We start from the raw sequence: 22047 nt of genomic DNA on the forward strand, positions 1-22047 counted from the left end.
GGAGGTAGGTGCTATTACTATCCTTATTTTACAGATGAGAAAGCTGAGTCAGATAGAAGGTAAGTGACTTGCAGAGAGGTAGAGTAGGTAGCAGAGAAGTGTCTAAAGAAAATTGGACTCGGTTTTCCTGGTTCCAAGTCCAGTCCTCTAGCCATTGTGCCAGAAAGTACAAAAATATTTATAGCAGTTCTTTTCACGGTAACCCAAAAAAGGAAACTAAAGGGTTGTTCTCCTATTGGGAAATTGCTAAGCAAATTGTGATATATCAAAATGTAACAGAATATTATTGTGCCATAGGAAATGATGAAATGGACAATTTCAGAGGAAACTGGAAAGACTTTTATGAACTGATGCAGAGAAATTAAGCAGATGTTTATAATAATAACAAAATTATGGAGAAAAACAACTTTGAAACACTTTAAAACTCTGATCAATGCAATAATAAAGCTTAAGTCCAAAAGTATGAAGGTGAAACATGCTGCTCACCTCCTGATAGAGGCAATGAACTTAAAAATGTAGAAAGAGACATATGTTTTAGGAAATAGCTGATGTGAGAATTTATTTCATCAGATTATGTAACTATGTATTGGAGGATTTGTTTTAAGGTGTTTTTTTAATTGCTTAATGTGGGGAAAGGAGGTTGTTGGGAAGGCAGGTTAATTTCTCAAAATCTTTGATACTTGAAATTTTTAAAAAAAATTTCTTATATATATCTATATCTTATATCTATATCTTATTTTGTAATAATGTGCTATATCTTATTTTGATATATCTTATATCTATATCTTATTTTATAATAATGTGCTATATCTTATTTTGTAAACATCCTGAGGGTCTTTGAGACTATTTACTGTCATCTGTTCAGTATGATTCCCAGGTGTTTAATTCAAAGTAATCACCTAGATTCCAGGCCCTAGAGTAATTTTATGGTACATAAGCAGTTCTATCTTATCAGCCTTCTTAAGAATGCTGAGCTTGAGAATGCTCTCTATAGATTATTTTTAATTACTTGTAATTAATGTACTTATGATCTGATCCTAAACACAATAATACCTTTTTATCTTTCAATGTGACTTCTATGCATTCAAGGTACATATAAGCCAGTTTTTGAGATAAAGCTTACTCATATAAAAAGGAAAGTAAACACACAAGATTACAAGGTAGTATATAATTAAGTACTTGGTGAATACAAGGCAATAAATACTAGATAAGCTTGGAGGAGGGACAGATGAATCTGTTTCTATCAAGATAGGCTAGTATCAGAAGAGAGATAGTGGGATTTGAAATGGGCAGGATTTAAAGAGGTAGGGAAGGGCAGCCAGGTAGCACATCGAGTAAGAGCTCAAGAGGTGGCTCAGCAAGTAAGAGCACTGGCTCCAGTGGCTCCAGTGGCTCCAGTGGCTCCAGTGACTCCAGTGGCTCCAGTGTTGGAATGATCCCAGGATGACCTGGGATCAAATCCGGGCTCAGATACTTAGCACCACACCCAGAAATAACTGGCCCTGTAACCTTGAGCAAGTTACTTAACCCTGATTGCTTTAAAAATAAATAAATAAAGAGGTAGGGAGCCATAGAGTATTTCAAATGCAAGAAGGAACTTGGTGATCAAAGCTATAGAATTTGGAAAGCAAAGGACATATTTGGCTTAGAACACTATGGTTTGACTAGAACAGTAGATTCACGGAAATGAGCTAAAGCTGAAAAGGGAGGCTGGGACTATGATATTCAGAGCTTTAAATTCCAGGTGAAGGAATTTGAACTTTATCCTAAAATCCTAAAGAGTAATTATGGGTTTTTGAACAGGAGATTGATACAACAAAAGTGCTATTTTAACAAGATTAATATAATTTATAGAAAGACATGGAGAAAAATTGCCCAGGACAAAAGATAGTACTCATAAAAATTAGATCAAAGATATCTGACTGCCAAGAAAGATAGATTGGGGAGGGCAGAGACTAGAGGCCAAGAAACAAGTTAGATGTCCCAGTATATGAGAAGGGCTTTAGGATGTAGTTTCAGGAAGAGAATGAAAGGGATACCTGAGACAAGGAAAAAGGAAACAGCAGGATTTGTTGACTGGTTGGATACAAGGAGAAGAGCCAAAGATGACTAAGTGCTGGGAGCAGTGATTCCTAGGGACTTCAGGTAGTTTCCACATGTAGTTATTTGACATCTTCCAAAAAATGCTCTCTGGCATGCATTTTCAAAATGAGATGGAATTCAAGTAAATTTGCTTTTGAGAATTTGGGGTTTCATTCTGAAATGTACATGTGTATATTTATAAAATGCATATGTATATTTATATGGATACACATATATATGTATACATACATATTTACATGTGTAAATTCATATGATTTACATGTGACTTTTTCCATGCTTCTCAGGATTCATCATGCTTTCCATTTCTTATAGCACAGTGCTATTCCATGGCATTCACCTACCACAATTTGTTTAGTCATTGTCTAATAAATGGGCAGCTGCTTTGTTTCCAGCTCTTTACTACCACAAATAGTGTTGTTAGAAATATTTTGGTGCATGTGGCTTTTTTGGCAATTTTTTGTCTTTGAGTATTTGACATTTAATAACTTAAATTATGGTGTAAACGGTATGCTCATCAAATCTGTAGATGACACAAAGTTGGGAAGAATAGCTAACCTTTCTATGGATGACAGTCAGGACCCGTAAGGATCTTGACAGGCTACAGCACTGAGGTGAATCCAATATTATGAAATTTAATAGTCATAAGTGTCAAATCTTGTACTTAGGTACAAAAATAATTTCACATGTAAAGTATGGAGGTACAGTTAGATAAGTTATTCAGAAAAGGCTCTGAGGGTGTTGGTGGACTTCAAATTCATTGAGTCATCAGATGATATGACAGCCAAAAAAGCTAAAGTGATCTTGGGCCACATTAAGAGAGGCATAGCTTCTAGGAATGAGGAAGTGATAGTCTAATTGCCCTCATCAGAGTTTTTGTGTTTGGTTTTGGATGTCATGGTTTACAAGAACACTGTTAAACAGGAGAATCTCCAGAGGAAAGCAACAAGCACTTTAGAGTTCATGTCTTTTAGGGATTTAGTTGAAGGAACTGGAGATGTTTGATCTAACAAGAAAATTCAGCTGTCTCCAAATATTTGAAGGTAAGTCACATGGAAGAGGATTTGTCTGATTCTGTTTGACCCCTGTAATGTAATGCCAAGCAAAGGCAACTTCCCAAGGTTCAAAATACCAGCATAGGTGCTCTCCATTTTATTCAGTGAAAAATTAAGAACAGAGAAGATCAAAATATGGCATCATTCAAAATACAGCATTTACTGTGATTCAATAATCTCCAAGTACTACCAATTGTTTTTAACACAATCAATTTGAAAACCAAGCCAATACAGGGGAATCTTTATATTCCATTACTATCACATCTACTCATCTCTATTTTGCAGGGTGAGATAACCTTATTTTGTTGCTGTGGTATCTTTTTAATAAATACTTTTAATTAATATGTTTTGCTTTTGCATTCTTTAGATGTCCCTCTATATCCCTCTCTCCTCCACCCTCTGATAGCTATCTCTGATAACAAAGAATTTTTTAAGAAAAACAAAATCAGCAAAACATACATTGAGAAAAATCTGATGTTAAATGCAATGTTCCATACCCATGGACTATGTCCCTCATTCTCTGCAAAGAAGAAAAGTGTTTGCATAACTCTTCTTTTGGAAGAGCTAAATTTGCTTATTACAATTTCATAATATTCATTTTCATTGTTGCACAGTTGTTCTTCAGTTTACATTATTGTAGTCATTATGTATTTTCACATAAGACCTTCTATGTTTCTCCGTATTCGCATCTGTTGTCTCCTAGAGCATGGTAACATTCCATGACATTTGTGTATCTCACACTAAACATTGTGATACATAAATATCATGGAATATTGCCAAGCTCTAAGAAACAAATACTTGAAAAGATTTCCCCTCAATCATGCCTCAACCATACTGTACTAGTGAAGCTGTTGGTTGTTTGTTTGTTTTTTAATTCAAAGTAAATTTCAACTGCTTTTTAAGTTCTGCCCAAGTGCTCCAGCCCTTCAAGATATTTTGGATCTTTTCATCCAATGTGTTAGGTATTGTTTCCAACTCTGTGATATCAGTAAATTTGATAAATGTCACCTATGCTTGTAAATATCAAATGGGCCATCGAGTCAGTCAATGGCATTTGTTGAACAGTGCCAGGCACTATGCAAAGCTCAGGAGGTAACAAAGGAAGGCAAAAAGCAGCCTCTCTTTTCAAGGAGTTCAGTTTAATGGTAGCAACAACATGCAAATAACTATGCACTGAGAAAGGAATTTATAATTTTCATGTTAACTGATATATGTGTAATGAATATACTGATAAGTTAGTTTTCTCAAGAGCTGCCTCTGGCTTGGGAGTCAGAGCTTACAATTCAGCTTAAACTGGTTAATCAAAACTCCGACACAGCTCAGGATCACTGGACCTTAAGTGAAGCAAATCAATGACTGTAAAACCAGTTCCCATCACAGAACTCTGGTTCTGTACTTTAGGGGAGGTGGTCACAACCCCCAAAGACTTGACTTCAGAATTGTTGTATTGTGTAACTTTTAGGTCCTGTGGGAAACTACTAAATGACTGTTTGAAATCCACTTTCCTCCCTCCTTCCCCAGTTGTGACTTAAGCATATAACCTGTGCTTTTACTTCTGCTAAGAAAACATCCCTTGCTCTGAAACTGGTTAATTAAACTATTTGATTACTGGTACTCCTATCACTAGGCTTGCTTTGTGCAGTTCCAAGCATTCTCAGGTTAGAGACTGGCTCAGTAAAAATTCTGTTAACAGCACTAATAAAATTATGTGCAGGATAAATTGGGAGACATGGCATTAAGATTAAGGAAGAACACTGGGAAAGGCTTCTTGTAGAAGGTGGACTTCATCTAGTACCTGAAGAAAGCCAGGGAAGCCAGGAGGGGATGAGGAGGGAGAGCACTCCTAGCATGGGGGACATCCTATGAAAACCCTCCAGCTGGAAGAAGTCTTGTACTAGGATCACCAAGGAGGCTGGTAGACTGGAATAAAGTGTAGGTGCAGGAAGCAAGGAGTAAGAAGACTGGAAAGGTAGGAGGGGACCAGGTTATGAAGGGCTTTGAAAGTCAAGGAAAGGCTTTTGTATTTGATCTTGGAGGTGAATAGGGGGTGTCATGGTCAGACTGGAGGTTTAGAAAAATCACTCTGACAACTTTGCAGACCCACCACTAGCAGGGTTACTTCAAGAGCAGGACTGTGACAGTGTCAGAGGATATACCCCTTCTCATTAGGATTTAGATGAAGGTAGAAAGGGCAACTGATTGGATCGGAGGTGTGACAAAGAGGAGAGGGTCAGGGATGACAACTAGGTTTCAAGCCTGGGTAAATGGGAGGATGGAGGTAACCTCAATAGTAACAGATAAATTAGGAAGAGGGGAGAGTTTTGGAGGAAAGATACCCGAGGCACTCCCCCTCATTCTCCCTTCCTAGGTGACACAATCTCTCTGCACGCCTGGATTTTCTTACACAATAGGGTCAAATCCCTACTGATTTAGAGCCAAGACTGCTGCTCTATTCACAGCGGGGGCACTAAATGTTAATCAAATGTTAACCAAATAAAGGTTGGTCCGCAGCCTGCACTTGGATGCTGCACACTGCCAGCCCTAAAAGGGATTTTAGTCATGGACACTAAGGACAGCACCCGAAAGGCGGCCACTAGGACCGCGTGGGCTTTGGCTCAGCAGCATCCCGCGTTACGGGAGACAAGGAGGTTGGAGGAGATGAGACTGGACCACCTGGTGGGGTGACTGCGCGTGCGCACCCACTCCAAATTCGTGGACCCCCACCTCCTGCCGCACTTCGCCCTAGCCTCGGAGGGAACGGGGGAGGGGTTCAATACGTCCGGCACGAATTCTACGGAGTAGTCTGAGGAATGTACGGTGGCTGCCGGCGGACAAAACTGTTCCGCCCTGGATTCTAAACCAGGTGCATTGTTTGGGGGGGGGGGGGTGTTCTTCTTGGTCTGGTTAACAGCCATAACACGGTCATCTCAAATGGGACTACAATTCCATTTAGATGGCCGATCGTAAAACCAGCCGCTCCTCCCCAGCTTAGCCACAGTTATCTCCTAGTCCTGCCCATACCTTTTCCCCGCCCCCCTAACGGCCTAGGTCTGCCATGCTGCTCCGGGAGCTCAGGCGGCTCTTCCACAGTTCTCTCAGCTACTCCAGGCCGGGATGCAGGGAACCTAGTAAAGAAGGGAAAGCAGTGGTCGGGAGGGGGAATCCCCGGGAGAGCAATTCCCTAGGGTGCGGAGGCTGCAACCCATCTGCCTCTCTGATAAGGTCTAGGATCCGCCGGGCCTTCACGAAAGCTTCCCGCAGCGGCTTGCTGGAAGGCCCAAGGCGCTTCTGTACGCCTCTCCCGGGTCTCCACCTTAGGACCTTACACAGAGATAGCTTCCGCCACCGGGAGGGAACCGGACTCTATGATTGGGGTCGGGAGTTGCCGGGCTAACGGGCGCAGGAGCGCGTCCATTTCGCTCTCTCTGCGGGGGGTGGAGGAGGAGAGAATTACCTGAAACTGGGAAGGGGAACCCAACAAAAAGAATCTCCCCCATAGCACCGGCCCATTGGGGATGAAGAGTGGCCTTAAATCAGGGTTTTGCACAAGCTGCTCTGGGGCTACGCGCTCCTCTCAACCCAAACATTTTAAATCTCTTCTCCCCCGTCATCTTGTCCGGATGGGCTCGTCCGGGTCTGGTGTGGGCGGCTCGCGGGGAAATTTGAGTCTCCTTGGCCACGGGGCTGAGTGATTTGCCTTGCAGCGTGCATCTCTTCTCTTCTCTCTCTGCAGTCATGCCCTGCTCCGAAGCTACCCCCGCTGTCGTCTCCCCCAGCAAGCGAGGGCGGCTTGCGCAGCATGAGGAGGGGAGCCCTGTGCGCCTCCGCTTCGCCCGGCTCTCGGAGCACGCCACGCCTCCCTCCAAGGGGTCGGCGCGGGCTGCGGGCTATGACCTGTACAGGTAGGCAAAGGTGGATTGATGGGTGTGATTGAAGGAGTCGGGGCGCCCGCCCGGCGCGGGGGAGAAGCAAGACTAGACCCCTAGGAAGGACCTCTCAGCCAGCCAGACCCACTCTTATTTTGCAAATAAGGAAACTGAGGCTCAGGAGTGGGGGAGGCTTCTTGTCTCAAAGCCACTCAGGGGGTCTTGGGTAGCAGAGGTTTCATTCAAACCCAAGTGATCAGATTCCATCGTGCTTCCTCCTTGTACCCCTCTCCCAGCCCCCACATGGCGAGCCTCTCCCTGCCTCTTTACCCAATTTCCTGTTCTCAAATTTTCGCGCCAATTTTGGGCGCTTAATTGTGAGTTGGGGTTTCCCTGCCTGCTGGTTAGATGCAGCGTCCCAAAAGTCTTAGTGCTGTTTTAAGCCATTGAAGCTTCAAATTTAATAGCTTAAAATGGCTAAGCTGTCAAAGCTTACTAAGGCAGTAAGATTTTTGGGACACCCCCGTTATTACAGTCTCACCGCCTAGTGATAATAATAACAATAACAGCAGTCAGAGTAGCTAGTATTTATATAGCACGTATTATGTGTCCGGCAGCTTACTAAACAATTTACAAGTATTTTCTCGTTTCTTCCTCACAACAGCCCTGCAAGCCTTGTTTCACAAATGAGGAAACCAGGGTCACAGAGGCATGATTTGAACTCAAGTTTTACCTGCCCCAGGTCCAATACACAATCCACTCTGTCACTTAGATGCCTCTGAGGGGAAAGAACAACTTAGTCTCCCCCTCCTGGTCTTCCCCTTCCCCTCCCCCCAATTCCCAGTTTTGGGGTAAGGAGAGGGGAAGCTATTTGGCCAGGGTTGAGCAGCTTGAGGACACGCTGTTATTAAATAAATATAGCCAAGGGCCAGGAGTTTGTAAATATGAGAAGACACCTGCTGCAGAACCTAACACACTGGCTGAAAATACTACAAAAATGAAAACTTTTCTTAGGAGTGGACCATGGCAGCTCATGGAAGTGCTGTGTTACTTTGGGCAAGTCACTTACCCTCCTTGAAGGGATTTTATACACACTCACACTAGGTTCTCCAAGATCCCCTCCAGCTCTACAGCTTTGACTCTTAGGTTCATTTTGGTCGATAAGTACTAGAGAACAAATATTTTAAAGTTCCCTGTGAACTGTATTCCTCATTAAAGCATTTTTTTTTATGCAGTCCGTTATACTCTTGCTCCTTCCCTCTTCTCCCAACTTACTTTTCCCCCACCTTGTGTAAGACCCCATGGACCACTTGAATAATTCCCTAACTGAGCACTGATTCTGGTCTGCTGTCTCCAGTCCTTCTGAAACAAAGCTTAATCAGTGATATTAAAATGCCCCAATTAAGCTATTCTCTAAACTTGACCTTTTTTCCCATGGCTTAGGGAGCGCTCTCCCATGTTCTGAGTGTACTCACCATCCCTGCCTATTGAGTTTTCTTCAAAGCTCATCTCAGGTGCCACCTCCTTTATGAAACCTTTCCATATGCTTTTTGGTTAGCCCTTTAGTTTCTTAGAGCACTTTCTTGCCCTTATCATGATGTACCTTGTGTTAGTCTTAGATGTGTACTTACATTTCCTCTGGTAGACCATAAAGTCTTTGAGGGCAGGTTGTATAATTTTTTTTCCTTGTAGTCCATGCTGCCTTATACTGGCAGCACTTAATAAACATTTATTGAATTGAAAGGAAAAAGAATGTCCAAAATACTAAGAGGAGAGAGAGGTATTGTTGATGTACTCGAGGTAAGCCTAAGTACTCCTAAAATGACCTGTGGCAAAACAGTTTTTTCAGAGAATGCTAAAACTCCATAAAACATCTTAGATGCCTTGTAGTTAAACCTAGTCCAAGTAACCCTGATATTAGAGTTAGTTGAAACTATTAAAAAAAAAAAAGGCAAAGGGAAGACTAAAATTGGGGATCCAGAATTCAACCTTAGACCACTCATTAATGCTTTTATTTGGAAGATAGCTTAGAACAGTTAAAACTCCCCACCCCCCTTTTTTATGTAACAAGTTTTAATACTTCCACTATTGTAGATCAAAATCCCCTTTACAGCTTAATAGATGGTCTTTAAGAGTTGCTGCCTGAAACTTTCATCACCTTGTAGCTAGATCTCCTGATGAGCCTCTCTGAATTGAGCTAGACTTACCCTCAGATAGCACCTGTGACCAAAACCATAGCCAGAACTTCTCCAGCTTTGGAGGATTTGCTGGAGTTTGGCTTTAGTCCACAAGAACCCAAGGGCACTTCTATGGCCTGGTGAGACATCAAAATAGGACCTCAGTGCAGGTTTTTAGTTGGCTTTAGTACAGATAGAAGAAGTATAGAATTGTTATCCTTGAAAAACCTTACAGTGTTCTTCAGAAAAGAGGAGGGGAAAACCTATAAATAGGGGAGCTTAGTGAGATGAACCTTAGTGTAATGCCCTTTCAATAGCTGAGCAAAAGAAAGCTGTGAAGTGACTTGCCCTAAGGTCACAGGGGTAGGCCACTGTAGCAATCTATTCATCCTGGGCCATTAAATGCACAATAGTTTAACTAGTGAATACACTAATTTGCTCTGTGACCTACTGTTAGGGTCTAGCTATTTACTAAGCAAAGCATCACAAAACATATTTCTACTCTTACCTCTTTTATATTCTTGGTTTCTTCTTCATTCTTGATTTGTCACTTTCTCAGCCTATCCCTCTCTTTCTTCCCTTTACTTTCATTCCAGTGAAATAAAGGTGCCTTTCCAAGGCCTGTCTTCTCTAATCTGTTCTCTTAACCTCGAACTAATAAGAAAATCCATTGTTCAACAGTTATTTCTGATAATTCAATATTTTGTTCATAGAAAATTTAAATTGAAAAAATCTATTTATAATTAACTTTATTTTGCTTGGTAATTTCTATAGCGCCTATGATTATACAATACCAGCCATGGAGAAAGCCATTGTGAAAACAGATATTCAGATCTCTCTTCCTTCTGGATGTTATGGTAGAGTTGGTAAGTAACCAAGTGATAGTAGCTTACCTTACTTTGTATTTGAAATAAATAATATCTTATTCTTCATTTTCACTTTATCATATGATCATGCATACTTGGAAAATTGGGGTAAATTATTTAACATGATTTTTAATCAAGGATAGATTAGATAAAAGACAACAGATACAACCCATTTACAAGTTTTCTGTAGCCTGGTATCTCTCACATTTCCCTTTGCTTTTACTGTGGAAGTATGATGAGGCAGTTCTGCCACACGTATTCCTGGGCAGTGCTACAGTGGTTGAAGCTAGAAAATCACACTATACATGTGTAGGGGGAGCAAAGTTTTACTGTTGCATTATATTCCCACCTCTTTGCTACATTCAACAACTTAGGAAAGGTATACTGTTAAGTAGAATAAATATCCAACTTCATTAACAATTGGAATAATTACAAATGTTAGAATATTAATTTTTGCACTGCACAGGAGAAGTCATGGAAAAGTCTTCTAAAAATCATTTGATGCCATAGAAGAGACGACCCTGATAATTTTAATGTCACCAAGTAAAGAGCTTTACCTAAAGGAATTCAGGAATACATAACGTACACTGATTGGCTATTGATTTATTGAACCTAATTCAAGACATTAACTGGTTAAGAAAACCCCAGATGATTCAGGGTTTTTGCTCTCCCTAGAATTCTCACTATTAATAATTAAAATTCCCTATTTCAGAATACTAGAATTTTTTTTAGAATAGGTATTTTCTTTCTGCCCCAAATGGCAGGACTTGAGTGTGCCTGTCTCCATGGTACAATGTAAGGAGCTCTTTAAGTAATGTCTTTTTCCAATAAGGTTGTATTTAAAACAGCCTCAGAAATAACACTTGCAAAAGCCATTTAAATTCTAGAAATATCTCTTCAACTCTTTTCCCAGTTAGCTATACCATTTAGAGGAGGTGATATCAAAACTTATTCAGGTGGAAAGAAGGTCACAGAGTCCTGACTGGTGAAATTCAAGAACTATTGGAAAGACAAGGCTCACCTTTCAAAGTAAAATCACCTGGGCCTTGTATGCCCCCAAGTATGCTCATGTGTTAAAAACAGCTGACCCAACAAAATGAGAGAACTACAGGTTCTCTCCTTGAGTGTATGGCCTTAGAACCCTCAAGAAAAGCAGGTATACTCCAGTAAAAAGATGGAAAATGCAGGCTACAGTATTCATTCATTTGATGTAGTGGTTGTAAACAAATGGATTCTCATTTTAGAGAAAATTTGTTTTATACGCAATTTATTTGTAATAGTTAAGATTAGTTAGATGGTGAAACCTCAAACAGTAGATGGTGAAACCTCAAACAGCTAGAACTCTTAAGAAAATAGTCATATTGATTAAATGAGTTTTAGGTTAAGCAGGTTTCATTTCTTATAGATTCTCCTAAATGTCTACTTTTCCTATCTTAGTAAGTATAGTGAGTACAAATTGACTGCATATTATTACTATGAAATTAAAGTTACTCTAGATTTAGGAAATAAGGTTGAATCAGAAGTGGCAAGATTTACAAGTAAGGCTAGATTGTGTCAAAACTTTCAATATTTTTCCTCTCTCTTTTTTTTGTTAAGCTCCACGTTCTGGCTTGGCTGCAAAACATTTTATAGATGTGGGAGGTAAGATGTTTATTCCTTATTTCAATCTTATTTGTGAGAAAAAAAAAACAACAACAAACCTTTCTTTCCCAAAGAAGTGAAACTCAAATGGTAGCTTATGTTTTGAATTCTATTAGAAAGTAAAATGAATTATTTTGTGCATTATGATTCATTACCATGCCATCCAAATTTAGTAAGCTCCTATTAAAGGAGTGAACAATAATTCATGTTTATTGATATTATGTAATATTATGTATATTATGTAATTCATATGTACTGTTTAGACTTACCATAAAACAACTAAATATTTCACTCCTAGGTGAAGTTGCCCGTGTAAAAATTTCTGAGTCAGTCTAGAAATTATTTTCTAAGTGACAGCTGGTGTTTTCACTTTATGTTATTGGGGGAAACTAGCTTTGGTTGTTAGATCCTCTGTTCCCAAAGCAAGCAAACTAAAAAAAGTAGGAAAAGAAGGAACTACCAAAAAACTTTTCTAGAGAGATCTGTTTCTCTGGTCAGCATAGTTAAAGTTCTAAGGAAGGGAAGGAACCAAGGATGACAATTATTGCATTCCTACTTTAAAACCTCTAAAGTAATGTAAATAAATGCTTGGCATCAAAAAGGTGTATATTCTCAAAATAATAAATATGCATAATGTCATGCAAAGCTATATTAATAACTGTGCATATGATCTATAAACCAGCAAACATTTATTAACAACACCTGTATACTAGGCACTAGGGGCAAAAAAATGAGAAGTGAACATTTTCTGTCCTCGAAGAACTTACATTCTATTGGGGGAAACACTGTACACAAAAGCAAATACACTTAACCCAAATCTGTCGATCTAACAGATTAGTCCACACACTTTGGGCATTGTGTTTGATTCTGGGTGCCATATTTATGAACAGCCATCTGTCTGCATAAGGGAATGACTGGACTGGCTATGAGTTTGAAAATGTGTTGTATAAGGAGTGGGAGAGGAAGTTGATACTCAACCTGAAGAGAAGACTCCTTAAAAGAAATATCTTCACCTCTTTGAAGGCCATCTTGAAAAGGGCCCTATTTGGGAAGAGTAACAAAAGAGGACCCCAGAAAGGTCTACAGAGAGCAGGAATCTGCACCCAGTGCTCTCCAGATGCCTTTTGTTTTTGACCAGACTGTGGTGATGACAGTATGGGAAGCTGGTGGATGACTTTCATGGCCAATGCAGATCCAGCACCAGCTCTGTCACCTGACAGTCTTAGATGCCTGGATAACAAGGGGTTAAGTGACCTGCCTGGAACTATATCACCATTATGTGTTACAGGAGGGACTTGAAATCAGGGTTTCCTGACTCCTGGGCTTCTGTACTAAACTTCTGTCTAATGTTTTGTTTTTTACAGAATAACATGCATTTACTATGTGCCATGCAATGTCCTAAATGCTAGGAATAAAAAAAAAGTAGAGAGTCCCTGCCCTCAAGGAACTTACATTCTAATGGGAGAAAACAGTTTTAATAGGAAGCTGAAAGTGGGGAGGAGAAGGTACCCTTGCAGGGGACATGGTAGAGAAAAGCTCTAAAATCAAATAGAGCCCACAGAAGAATGAAGATATTGCTAACCTGGGCATTTTCCTTAAACCATATTTCTGGGAAGAATTGACCGATCAGAGGAAGGGGCTGCAGGGTGTTCTTCCACTGACAGAAGGCTGCTGTGGCACAGCGAAGAAAGTTCCAAGAGTCAGAAGTGGAGCCCATTTGTAATTCTTACCGAGGAAGAGTGATTTCATCCTCAGACCTCTGGAACCAAAATTGAATAATAATCTGATGGCTTTTAATGTTTTAATTTATGTTACTGTGATCATTGTGTATATTCTCTTGGTTCAACTTTCTTTACCCTTTATCAATTTATATAAGTCTTCAAATTAGGCTCACGCTCAACCTCTTCTCATACTTGAGAACTGCATTGTACACATTGATATCCCCTCAAGCAGCCTGGTTGCTAGTACATCAGTATTGTCTCTCATGACTCACACCTTCCCTTCATCTGAACCATATGCCCAGTTGTCAGTACTTGAACTTATAATCGACAAAGTTTCTACTTCCATGAACCTGGAATTCATCTATCTGACCATAACCTCCTATCTTTTTCTCTCCTCTCTGCTTTACCTCCCCTAAATATTTTTTTATTTTTTTTTTAATATAAACTTAATAGTCAACACAAACACTGGAGTATGCAAAGAACAAGAAAAAAATTAACTGAGACTTCTGATACATTTTTTTTTTAATAAAATTTAAGCTAGGGACAAAATTGCTCTATGTTTGTTATCCCTTCTATACTATTGGGGGGAGATGGCAGGGGTATGTGCACACATTTTAAAAATATTTTACTGATTTTTTTTTTTAGTTCCAAAATTACCCACTTCTCTGACCCCCTACCCCAAAAAGAGGTTCTCCCTTGTAACAGATCTGTATAGTCAAACAAGAAAAATTCTACATATACTCTGGACTGCAGTTTGGAAACCTCCGCTGACTAGCCTTTAACCAGGATTAGGCCTTTGGCTTCTGAGGGATGATTTTTAATTTTGTATGGCTTTGTTTTCCTAAAAGGTCTGCTTGATGATAGTCCTACTCCTTTCTTTAAATGTTTTATTAAAAAGTTAGTATGAAACGGATCAATACAACCAGATAAAATACCATGCCCAAGATTTCTGTAGTGGTCCTGCTTCCTGTTTAGTCCCCACAGCCATCATTCAGGAGAGCAATCCCTGTGGATAAGAGACTGGTCTTCTCCATGAAGTGCACCCACCCTGTAGGCAGGCAAGCCTATCTGAAGCAGTAAAGCAGTCTGAGGAAGGGCTAAAAGGTTTGTGACTGTTGAGACGCGCCAGTGCAACCACGTCCCTTCATCTGGAGACATCTGGATCCTGAGCCCAAGGGACCCATAAATAGCAACATTACACTGACCCTGCATCCAGCCTAGTCTCTGAAGCCTTTATCCAGGGAATCAACCTTCTAGAGATATGACCTGGACGCTGCATCTGCAGGGGCTACGGTGCCAAAGAAAGTCTCTGGCATTGTCAAGTGGTTCAACATCAGAAACATGATTTTATCTTTGGAAATGACAAGAAAGAAGATGCATTACCATCTGTTCTAGCACTATGCCCTAAGGACCATGGGGCCTTCCCATCTAACTTGTTGATGAAGCATCCTATAGGTGTATCCAAAGTTTTTTGAACGTAAGTACTTAATAAATGTTCTTGGCTCTGGGACAAAATACAGACTCTTCCATCATTTAAAGCCCTTTGCAATATGGTTTTAACCTATCTTTTTGAAGTGACTTTTTTGTACACCACTTTCCAACCAAACTTGCTTACTTATTCTCCTTGTATGTGATATCCCATTGCTCACATCTGTGCTTTTGCTCAAACTGCCCCCTCCTCTGCCAGATCCCCAAAGAATGTACAGAGGGACATGATTTTTCCTGTCTGCAAAATATTCACTGGCATCTGGCTTCTGTCCTTCCGTAGCTCAACCTAACTGATATAGTGACATCTCTCATGATGTCACTAGGTGGTGGTGTGGGATAATACTTGGGTCTAACAGCATCTCTTCTGCCTCTTAATTTCATAGCTTTTCAGATCTGGAAGGAACATGAGCGATCATCAGTCCAACCTCATTTTTTATGTAAGAATGCTCTGAAGCCCAGAAAGTTAGTCACATGTAAGGAAGCTGGAGCTTGTTGCCATGTCTTCAGACTTGTACTAGCACACGCTTCCACTGTACCATGCTGAGCTCCTTGATAGTGTGACTTACACCTTAAAGATCCTCTGCTTTATCTATGTAATATTTTTCCAGGCATGGTTTTTAAAATCTGTGTTATGTTTATACTCCTGGTAATTTAAGACTGGCTTAAATATATATTCTCTATTTGAAAACAAATTTATGTTGAAATTTGGATATTATTCCCATAACCAATATTTACTATGCTTAAAGCAAAGACCCAAAAAGGACTGAACTAAAAGAAATGGAAAACTAGCCCAATAGTTGGTATATGTTGTTCATAAAATTGTGGTGTGTTCTTGGATCTGTTGTAGCTTAAAAATGTCTTGTAGGCACAGGTTTATCATAGCTGGCAAAACATTTTATTTCCTAAGAAGGATGTTGTTAGAATCTCAAGCTGTAAATAAGGGTCAAAGGAAAAAGTTAAGTATGCAGGATTCTGTTCAGAATGCACATCTGGTAGGTGTGGATGGTTTTAACTAAAATAGGTTTCCAACAAATGACATGCCAAAGCTTTGACACAGTAAAACTTTTGCCTGAAGTCAGTTATTCAGTCTGCCAGTTCCAATGCATGATTTTTCCAATGATAACTTCAAGACACATTTTGCTTTCTCATGAAGAGGAAGAAAAGTCCTTGTGCTTACATAGGAAATTATGTTCCCATGTTTTTCTTGAATAGTCTATTGTATGTTTGGTGTAAAATGAACCCTGAATTTCTGAAATTTGTAGTTCATGTTTGCTAACAAAGTATATGCATACACCTTTGTTTTCTTGTATTTCAAATGTCTTCAAACTTTTCTCCTTCGTAGTTGTAGTAGCTTTTAAAATACACCTTGAAATGCATTGATGGCTTTTCACAAGTTTATACCTTAGACAGTGTTTCTACAACTGTCTCAACCCAAAGTTTAAGAAGTGCTGCAGGGGTCTCAAGTGGAACAAGTTTTAAGAAGCTCTGGTGGAATATCTGAACCATGTCTTGGTGCTTCTGGGCAAACACCTGAGCACTAGAGTACAATACAGTGTTACCTAGTCTTACTGGTGAAACAAGCAAAGCTACTTTAAAGATACCAGAAAAGACCTCCACCAGTTTGGCAAGTCCTACTTAGCTTGACCTAAATCATTATAGACAGGTGGATATTGATTGTGTTCTAAAAAATCTCCAGGGAAAGAAATTCCACAACCTCCTGTACTAATTTGTTCCAGTGTTTAACAACATATAACACTGAATAATTTATTCCTTAAATCTAATCTAAATCCCTCTTTAAGCCTGAAACCATTTCTACTTAGGTACTCAGAGTTAAGATGGAGAACAGCTGGTCCCACCTTTCTTCAAGGATATGAAGGATTAAGTCAACCTCCTTCAACAGGATGTGGGAACAGAAAACATGATTCAGCATTATGTGACCTGGCCCACTTTTTGTAACTATTAAATTGAGAAATCACAACTCCCCTCTATACCATCCAGTCTAGAAATAGAATTCCTGCAGTACATAGTCCAGGCATTCCACTTTTATGCCTACCTTTGTCTACCATTTTGTTGAAATATATCTGTCCTTAATCTATAGGTTACTATATAAATACCTCACTAGAAAAATTCCGAGGTAATTACACACTTCTTAAATGAAATCTTTAGGGACATTTTGAAAGGCAAATTTTGTCAGTGAATTACTGAAAGGTAAAATACTTTCGTTCAGGACTCCCATTTTTTTTAAGTCTTTTGTGATCCCATTGAAAAATCATAATCTCTTTTGAGTACTCAGAAGTAGACTGAGTAGTTCTTAGTCTTCGTGTTTTTTTCCATACCCCATTTTCTGAATTTGATATAATTATAGAGTTTGAATGAAGAATTGTCCTTTTCCAAAGAAGTCAGTGGCAAGTTTGTAGCAGATTTCAAATAACTTCAGTATCCAACACGTGGAACCTTTCTTTAAGGATTCTAAGGAAAAAAAAAAGAGGAATGGGGTGGGTCACAGGTGAAGACAATACACCTTCAACTCTGATATCAGGCTTTGAAACCAAAACATAATTTTCTCTTACTCCTCAGGAAAAGTGAGAGCCAGATTGAAAAAGGGGGAAGCCCAGTTCCAGCTAATTATCCAGTAGGATAATTATTCAGAGGTTATGCAGAGTGGAAAGTAGGAAAGAGTTGATTTGAATAATTGGATTAAAAAAATGGATAGGTTTTCTGGTGCTTCTGAGCCAAGCCTTTACATTTTTGTTTGAAATATTGTTAATTTCCAAGAGTATCATACAGATCCATATTAATTTTTTAAGTATAGAAATATTTTAGAGCCATTCGTGAATCATCTTTTGTCGTCTATGATTTCTTAAACATGGAGAACTATCTCCACCAACACTGATCAAATCTTATCTATAATTTAGTAGCTAAAGATTTTTAGGGAGTTGCCTGTGCCATAGAAAGGTTTAATTACTTGCCCCAGGTCATGTATCTGATAAGTGTCAGAGACCAGATATTAACCCAGGTTTCCTCAACTCCGAAGTTCACAACTCAGTCCACTTATACCAGGCTGCCTCTAGAGTTGTTCATGCTACTACTACGTACTATACTTTGTTTGGATAATTAAGGGTAGAGGGCAATGTCTACCAAAGACTTTGTGTTTCATTAGCTTAATTTGTCTTCCTGCAGCTGGTGTCATAGATGAAGATTATAGAGGAAATGTTGGTGTTGTGCTATTTAACTTTGGCAAAGAAACATTTGAAGGTAAGCTAATACGTTTACTATAATTGCTAAACTTGTGTTTTTCCAAACTACCTGTTTATAATACAGTCTTTTTATTCAAAGTGAAAAAAGGTGACCGAATTGCACAGTTGATTTGTGAACGGGTTTTTTATCCAGAACTTGAAGAAGTCCAAGTAAGTAATTATAATGAAACCACTGGGGGGAGTCATTCTATAGTGTACATGTGAGTCGTTTCTTTATTAGCATGCTGTTAAGACATAGAAGATTTATCTATTTTTAAAAGAAAATGTTAAGTCATGATTCTTTTAACAGAGAAGTGTAGTTCTGTGTAAAAGTCCTTATATAGAACAAAGAAAATTATTTTCCATTAAATTAACAATCCTAACAAATGACAAATTCGAGGTGAAATAAAAATTTAAGACTTAGTAAATGGCTCAGCGAGTAAGAGCACCGGCTCCAGTGTTGGGACGACCTGGAGATTGAATCCCGGGCTCAGACACTCAGCACCACACCCAGAAATAATAACTGGCCGTGTAACCTTGAGCAAGTTACTTAACCCCAATTGCTTAAAAAAAAAAAATAAGACTTAGTAAATGCTAAAATGAAGGTCTATCCTTTTACTTACTAGAAGATGACAATGTGGAATAATGCAAAGAATGCTGGAGTTTGGGCCATAGGACCTGGATTTGCTTCCTACCACTTTGAAGTTACTACTCTGACTTGGATTTCTCATCCACAAAATGGAGTCAGAGAGCAGAGTCCCTTCTAGCTCTGTATTCAATGATTTTAAGATAAACTTAAAGAGATCTTTACAATATAGCTTTCATATTAACTTTACCTTGGAAGCTAATTTTTAATTCTCTAATTCATTAAAGCCCTAATATACTTTTTAACCAACTTTTAGAAAATACTTGTATTTACTGTGGCTAAATCATTCATCTATGTTTTGCCATTTTTTCCCTCTACTTTCTGCCATATCCCTTAAGAAAGATATGCTGATCATAAGGCAACAATATATAGAGAAAAAGACTTTAAAATTTAGGAGTCTGGGAGAAAAGAGACTTTGACATTAACTTACTACTTAACACATTTTTTCTTTTTCAGGGCCTAGATGACACTGAACGTGGAGCCGGGGGTTTTGGTTCGACTGGTCAGAACTAAAATTATATAAAGAGTAGCTATAGCAGCTTTTCTCTTAAAACAGTTAATAAAAGAATTTCCACTTATGTTTGTGGATTTTTTACTTAATTTTTCTGTTACATTTTAAGTTCCCTACTGTCTTCCTCTATCCCTTCTCACCCCACGCTAGAAAAGGCCACCATTTGATGCAGATTTATAAATATATATAAAACCATACTATGCATACTTCTATTTATCAGTTCTTTCTTTAGAGGTGGATAGTATCTTCCTTCATTAGTCCTTTAGAGTTGATTTGAGTATTGGTAGTACACAGAATACCTTGGTTGTTCACAATTATTCTTTGAACAATATTACTTTTAACTGTATACAATGTTTTCTTGACTCAGCTCACTTCACTTTTCATTAGTTCATGCAAATCTTGCCATTTTTTCCCTAAAATCAGCCAGCTCATCATTTTTTTACAACACAATAGCATTCCATCATTATGATGTTTTTGTGTATTCATTGTACACTGTGTTAGGAAACTCTTGGTTTGAAAGATATAAGATTGGTATTTGCTGTAGCTTAGCTAAGTATTCATCATGGTTTTCTTTACTTGCCTTATTTCAAATCATGGTCTTTTTTTTTTTAATCTGTTTATTGTACAGCCAGAGGACTCGTGGGGGCATTTCTGTTGAAAAGGAGAAATATTTATTTATAAGAATAAATAAATAATTATTTATTTATAAGAATAAAAATCGGTCAATGTAGAAGACTTCTTTTTGTTCAACTTTTAAGATTTGCATTTAGACTTAATGTTTGATGTCTACCTACAAATCCATTTTCTCCTTACATTAGTCAGACAAAATTAGTCCAAAGTGAGTAATAAATGCTAGTTGTTAAATAGTTAAAGAAAATTCTCTGAATAAGGTTGCCAACCCTTGCTATTAGTGAGTGGTAACTGTAGCCATATTTTTAAGACATCTTTTTTAAAGACTTTAAGTCATGTATTTTTAAGATTTCCAGGCAAATTAAAGTTGTATAGGCTGGATTTAAATCTGTACTTTGTAGAGAAGCAGCAAGATATATTAGACAAAGAACCAGACTCAAAGCCAGGAGAACCTAGTTTTGAGTCCTGCTTCTGATATATTAACTGTGTGACCATGGGCAAGTCAATGTTTCAGTGCTTTAGACAACTAAGACAGTAAAATTGCAGGGAAGGTAGAAGGTATTTTTTCATCCTGGAGTTCCTTAGACTAACAATCACTGGGTCAAGTCCTTATACAACTCCATATTACCAGTTCTTAACATATTTGTAGATAAAGCATAGCTTTGTAGACATTTACATCAGTTGTAAAGTCTATACTGACTTTTTCCCAGCCTTTGTCCTCAGTAGAACTGTTTTACTTGACCCTGGGGGTTGTAGGGGGATGGAAGCAGAGCTAAAAGCTATGTGTAGAAGTTGTGGGAAGGCTCATTTTAAGGAAAAAAATCATAGTATCCAAAAATGGAAAAGATTGTCTGTGGAGGTGGTGGGTTGAGGTCCTCATATGAATAAGTTAATAAACATTTATTAAGACAGAGAGAAATAGCAAAGATAGTCCCTTATTTTAAGGAGTCTACATTCTAGTAGGGCAAACACAAAAAAAGTGGTGTCCAAGGAGGGGCACTTTGGTGTGGAAGATTCCAGGGATGGTGAATGGAGCCGGAGGGGAGTAGTAGGTTGACACACTAAACAGAAACCTGGGTGGAATTGATTTAATCATGGTTCTAGCTCCAGAACAGGAGGTGGTGGAGGATACTTAGTGTGGTTGTGGAGAAAATGCTTGGAGATTAGGGAGTAAGGTGAAATAGTGGGTGTAGGACCCATCTTGACAGGGTGGACATTCTCCAGGGGCATGGGGCATGGTCTCTGGGGCAGGTTACATGTCTGTGAAAGAGATTGCAAGAAAGTTTAGATGACCACTTTGGGGGTATGTTGTAGAAGGGATTCTTGGGCAAGCCTCTAAAGTTCTTTCAAAAGAAAGGCCCCTAGATTCTCACACACACACACCTTATTAATTGTATTTCATAACCATCTGCCATTCAAATAAATTTTTAATACTTTCCCACAATTTTCCAAACAAACCAACCACAAAAAAGTCAGTTGGTGGGGAAGACTATTCAGTTTTCTTATAGTGCCTACATTGACAATTACCCATTAGTTTTTGAGATTGTGGGAGAAAATTTTAAATCTTCCTATCTCCCCTAATCCCATTGTGTTGAACTGTCATACATACATTCATCACAATAAATGATGCAATGATCTTTGAAGCATGGGTGTCAAATTTGCCAGCCCAAAACTCCCTAATTCTAGCCAGATTAAAATGTAATTGGGAAATGTTATGACAAAACAAAAATGCAATACAACACAGATGATGTTAACTTGGGATTTTTTTTTTTAAGTCAACATGCAGCCTGCAGGGATCTGTTTCTACTTGGGTTTGGCACCACAGTGACTAAAGAAAAGACCAGAAATAAGATGGAAAGAATCTCATCACCTAGAGCAAAGTACCCTGAAGACTGGAGACTGTCATACTTGTATAGTTGTAGAATTTGGGAAATATTTAGCCTAAAGAAAAAAGGGTGGGGCTGCTTCTGAGCTAACTAAAAGCTTTGAAGGGCTATGCAGTACAAGGGGTATTAAATTTGTTCCTGGTCTCAGAATTAGGAGCAATAGTAGAAATTTCGGGGGTACATTTTTTTCTCAACATAGGGGAAAACTAACAATTGGGCTAAAC

The 22047-nt window shown here is 38.8% G+C and overlaps 1 protein-coding gene across 2 annotated transcripts; it reads left to right on the forward strand.

Moving 5' to 3' along the window:
- Positions 1–5864: 5864 nt before the first annotated feature.
- DUT (deoxyuridine triphosphatase) lies at positions 5865–19374 on the forward strand. Of its 2 annotated transcripts, none has more exons than XM_069097989.1 (7): positions 5865–6018; positions 6889–7057; positions 9973–10064; positions 11661–11705; positions 18095–18169; positions 18251–18321; positions 19253–19374. In XM_069097989.1, the coding sequence occupies exons 2-7, from the start codon at positions 6891–6893 to the stop codon at positions 19307–19309; spliced, it is 507 nt and encodes a 168-aa protein (XP_068954090.1). In that variant the 5' UTR covers positions 5865–6018; positions 6889–6890; the 3' UTR covers positions 19310–19374. The 2 variants fall into 2 exon arrangements, with proteins under 2 accessions (XP_068954090.1, XP_068954089.1); XM_069097988.1 differs by lacking the exon at positions 5865–6018 and adding an exon at positions 6128–6283.
- The last annotated feature ends 2673 nt before the right edge of the window (positions 19375–22047 follow it).

The sequence above is a fragment of the Petaurus breviceps genome, unplaced genomic scaffold (assembly GCF_028583685.1).
Source record: "Petaurus breviceps papuanus isolate PSGF00001 unplaced genomic scaffold, PetGlider_PUasm1.0 37, whole genome shotgun sequence".
In the NCBI taxonomy this organism is placed as follows: domain Eukaryota; kingdom Metazoa; phylum Chordata; class Mammalia; order Diprotodontia; family Petauridae; genus Petaurus; species Petaurus breviceps.

Coding starts and splice junctions, on each gene's coding strand:
- DUT (XM_069097988.1), top strand. CDS start 6,211: ATGCTGCTCCGGGAGCTCAGGCGGCTCTTCCACAGTTCTCTCAGCTAC. Junction 6,284..6,888: donor GCCGGGATGCAGGGAACCTA/GTAAAGAAGGGA, acceptor CTCTCTCTGCAG/TCATGCCCTGCTCCGAAGCT. Junction 7,058..9,972: donor GCGGGCTATGACCTGTACAG/GTAGGCAAAGGT, acceptor TAATTTCTATAG/CGCCTATGATTATACAATAC.